Source organism: Pterocles gutturalis, unplaced genomic scaffold (assembly GCF_000699245.1).
Source record: "Pterocles gutturalis isolate BGI_N339 unplaced genomic scaffold, ASM69924v1 scaffold31223, whole genome shotgun sequence".
In the NCBI taxonomy this organism is placed as follows: Eukaryota; Metazoa; Chordata; class Aves; order Pterocliformes; family Pteroclidae; genus Pterocles; species Pterocles gutturalis.
The window spans coordinates 10,039-14,820 of NW_010121465.1; the positions used below are offsets into that span (position 1 = coordinate 10,039).

General features: G+C 37.8%; 1 protein-coding gene across 1 annotated transcript in view; it reads left to right on the forward strand.

The window, feature by feature from the left end:
• The first annotated feature begins 613 nt into the window (after positions 1–613).
• Positions 614–4,782, forward strand: part of SLC9B2 (solute carrier family 9, subfamily B (NHA2, cation proton antiporter 2), member 2) — a 16,029-nt gene continuing 11,860 nt past the window's right edge. The window contains exons 1-3 of the mRNA XM_010077262.1: positions 614–706; positions 2,546–2,729; positions 4,074–4,244. Of these exons, the coding sequence (XP_010075564.1) occupies positions 614–706; positions 2,546–2,729; positions 4,074–4,244 (448 nt within the window). The remainder of the gene's footprint in view (positions 707–2,545; positions 2,730–4,073; positions 4,245–4,782) is intronic.

Genomic DNA, 4,782 nt, shown 5'->3' on the forward strand with positions numbered 1-4,782 from the left:
ATCCAAACACGCATCTTCTGTTTGTTAGATATTCAGTCAATGTCTTTGTGAATAGTGACGTCTAACAGAACCATGTTCTTGAAAATTCCCCTGAAAATCAAGCTGGATGTGGTCAGGCTTAGGTTAGGGAAAAAATGTCCCCTCATGTATATGCTTTAGAAACTTTAGTTGTTCTTAGCTCTATGAAATGGTTGCTTGCACTGCCATGCACACAGGGGCTGTGACACTTTCAGAACTAATGGTCCTGGTAAGTGATGTTGACAGCAAATAACCTTTATCTTGTGCTGATAGGAGGCATAAATATATATATATATTTCAGCCATACCTTTAAAGAGGAAATAACGGGTTATCACAGATCACCATGATTCTAAAACTTAGATTTTTTGTTTAGTGCTTGACTTTGTAAGCTTAATACTGTTCTTCTGTTAGTTTCTGTCTTTTGTACAGCATACACAGGCATGCAAAACCCATTTACTTCTAAATTGGGCTGTGAGAGTTTTTTCACCTTATCTATGGGGAAAGAAACATCACTGAGAAGTCTTGCATCAGGAAAATAATATTATTTGCTTCTCTCTAACTTTTCTACCTTTGTTGCTTTCTTTAGGTTGCAACAATGATAAAGGAGGATATTGTAAATGACAATGAAGATTCTGAGCCATCAGTATGTGAGAGAAGTGGCATGATTCCCATGCATGAGAAAAATGAGGTAATTAATTAGGATCTCAAAGTATGTTTTTAGTCAGAGGAACCCTCCTTTTCCTTTCCTTTTTCCTCCTACATCTGTTAAAATCCCTACATCTGAAGGAAATACAAAGAGAAATCTCCTCAGTGGAAATTTCTTACTATTAACAGATGTTCAGTTTTAAAAGTCTGTGGTATGTTGTATTGCTGGAGATCAGCAGTTGCAATTTCAGCTTGAAGTGGAAGATTGCATCAGCATCAGTTTTACAATCAGCTATGGAAGACAATTAAATGGACTTAACATTGCTTCTAAGTCCAACAGCTTGGGTGGGGTCTGTCCGACTTAAGTCATCCCTCATTCTTATAACCGAATTTCACAAAACAAGTGACTGCTACAGTACACTTGGGCTGTTGGCAAAGTTGCATAGGTGGCTGCGGTGCACGGGTGCACCAGTGCACAGGCTGCTGTCACACCTCAATGTGTACAGAATTGTAGTTACGTTCTAAATTGTATGCAACCTTAAGAGCAAATATAATAAACTTTCCTTCTCTCTCTGAGACAGAACCAGGCCTGTTCCTTTGGCCGTGGTTTCGCTAGATAGTAGGTGGGGCACAACATCTTTCTATAGGCTCGTTACATGACGCATTTATCTACCAAATTGACAATCTGACCAATTTTGATGCAGGTAGATGGGCCACCTTTACTTAAACTGGAAAAGGAACACGTATAATCTATATGTGTTTGATAAATAAAAGGCACTTTAGAGAAAACATATAATATTGACTATAAAGATAAGTACTGTATGGCATATCTTTATACATATGGGTAGCTGGTGATCACAGAATCACAGGATAGATAACCAAGTAACTCCATGCTGAAAGCTCACAAGATTTGTGTTCCAACTGTGACTCTGAGTAAAGGATATATTTCTCTCTCTATATATATATATATAAAAAGAGATGAGACAGAAAAATAACAGGAAATGTGGAACTATTACTGGAGGAGGGCCAAACCACAGTAGAGGCAAGAATTCCATGTCCATGCTATGACAATGAGCTGACATGAAGGTGAATAACCATAAGGGAAGGCAGATGATTAACTCGTCAAAAATAAGGACCCTAAAATGAAGTGAGACACATATCCAAAAATGGTCAAAAAGTGTTTTGGCTATGAATATGGATAAGTAGATGAATCAGTATCAGTATAAGAGAACAGCTTCAAGGAACCATTCTTCAAGGAAATAACTCCCAGGATAGTATTTCTTCATCTCTACCTTGACTTACCAGCTTGAGCAATGGATCATGTGAGTAATGTTTGCACTAGCCAGCTGTTCTGTTTCTTTCATCTTGGACTAATCACAAGTAGGTTTCATTTCTTTTGGTTCAAGGGTTGCAACAGAAGTTATTTAGGAGTTACATTATTCTCACTGGAATTATGCTATTCATTAACTGTATTGTGGAGTCCAGTCTGGAAGCAGAACCCTATCCAACTGCAGAAAATATTGTTAAATATTTAGCTTGTATACAAGACAAGCTGAACCCGGCCTTTTAATATTGTGTCTTCATCAAATATGCTGATGCTGATGTTGTTGCTGAACAGGTGCTGTTTGTGTTGGGACAGGAGTCCTGTCAGCTGCAGATAAGGCGAATGTCCCACATACGCAGCTCGCTGTAGCATGCATAAACATGCATAACCAAAAATCCCAGATATACTACAAAGCCAGACCATTCCTACAGTAACTGTTTAGTTAATGCAGTCATCTGTAGACAATGTGGATCTAGTGTATCACAGATGATTTCAGGTCTTGTACACTACTTCACATGTATACAATGCCACTTCTGAGAGAGTCTCATTTTCATTCAGGAGGGACCAACAGTAGATGCCAAAGCTACTGATGGGAATATACAAACAGAAGAAACTGCTCTCTTGAATCATTGTGCTCAGCAACCTCCGGAACCGACAGCAGGGTCTTCAATACCTGCAAGAACATTGAGGCAAATATTTACTTGTCCTCCTCAAGGTTTACTGGCCCGAACAGTGACAAATGGTATGTACGAAAGACAGAGTTTAAGTAAACTGAGAAATGGCAAATGAAGTACTCATTTCTCTGGACGTGATAATATCTGTCCATTGTCCTCGAAAATAATGATGGGCAATAGCTATGTTTTACACATCATGCTTTTGTTTCAATGTTTTAGGAGAAAACAAGATGAGGTGAAAAAAAGATTTGAACACATAGTTTCTGGTCCTCCATCCTGTTTTCTGTGTTTAACATGGTAGATATGTTTTTGTATTGCAACTTGTTTTCCTCAGAAGAAAGACGTCCTAGTTCTTGATAGTTTGTTTTGCTGTGAGAACATTAAGATGATTATAAACACAGTGGCATTTTTGGCACAGAAGAGAACCTCTGGCAAACCAACTATTTCAAACTTTTCCTAACAAAAGACACTTCCCGTGGCTTTGACTGCTTCTGCAGCCTCTGTTTTCTCTCACTTAGCATTCTTGGGCTTTTATGTTTGGAAATCTACTAGTCTTCTCTCAAATATGATTAAGAAAAATCCAATCTGAAAATGCAATACATTTTCTTATGATTATGAGAAGGGGGATTTATTCAACACATTTTTTTTCCTCTCCTTCAGTCTGGAGCTTTTATATCTATGTATGCCTGTTCTTGTTGGATAACCGTAGGGACAGATGCAGGAACCTGGAAAGAGCATGTTTTCACATATTTTTACAATATTTTCACATATTTTATAATATTTTAATTTAATGTTGTCATAATATTTTTCAGGATTTTTTTTTTCCTGTGTATTATCCTTCTTTGATTAATGTATCAAGGGAAGTATCTGTACCACTTCAGGCTGTCCAGAGACAAGACCTCCTTCAGATTTTTTATTCCCAGGGATAGCAATGTATTGCACAAGCACATCCAGCCAAAAAGAGATACTTAAATTCTTTTAAAAGTCTGGAGCTACAGTCATTAGCTCAAACATACGCTGGGCTGTACAGAGCGGGTTCTTCTTGCAGTTCTGAAGTAGCTGAAGGAGGATAAACAAATGCAAGATAAGCTAGTGAAAGTCTTTGCTTTAAGTTTGGGACCTGCTAAGTGCTTTCCACAGTGGGCCAAGGCTCACTCGGTACTTTTTGGTCCCTGATGATGTTGCTGGTACAATTTTTTAAAGTATCTTAGCATCTATAAAACCAGAACATCAGTTTAGGGAGCATCAAAGATTAAACACATTTTTATGATTAAACCGATTTTTAAGGTAAGTGATTTTATTTCTGAAAGTCATGGTACCTTTTCCTTTGTAGAAAAACAACTGGGATCTAATAGCAAACAAATTTGTCCCTGAGAGATAGCTAACTATGAATATTTCTTGTTTTGCTCCAGTTGCAATTGTGGTCCTGGTTTGGGCTGTGGTTTGGTCCATCACTGGGACTGAGTGCCTTCCAGGTGGAAACCTGTTTGGAATTCTGTTTCTTTATTTTTTTGCTGTCATTGGAGGTAAAATTTTTGGATTCATTAAAATACGAACACTACCGCCTCTCCCTGCTCTTCTGGGTAAGAGATCTTTCCTTCTTCCTGCATATTTGCATTGTTTAAAGCATTGAGTAATATCTGCATAGTAGATATGTTTGGATTGGGGAAAAAAACCCCAATGTGTCATGCTCACAATCTGTAGCTTTTCCAAATGACATTTATCTGGTCCTCTCCACGAAGGTTCAAAATTCCCCAAATGGGCTCAAGTGAAACTGCCTGTATGTTACTGAGGCTCTCTTAATTCTTTGGGGGCCAGAGAACTGTATACGTATACATTCAAAGGTTATTGTCCTTCAGTCTCTTCTGTCACAGTTATTTAAAATTTGGTTTTAGTATCACTAAACAGGACTCTTAATCTGGATCTTCTGTTATAGTAGAATAATTAATTCATAAGGAAATTATTGCTGAGCTGTTTTGCATGTGTCTTCTATAAGGAAAATGTTTTCCAAAGAAAACACTACAGAAATTCCCTACTACAGGTAATCCAAAGCAACTTCTTTCTTCTCCTTCCTTTATCTCAAGATAACTGAAGCCTGAGAAAAAAAAATCACCAGCAGGA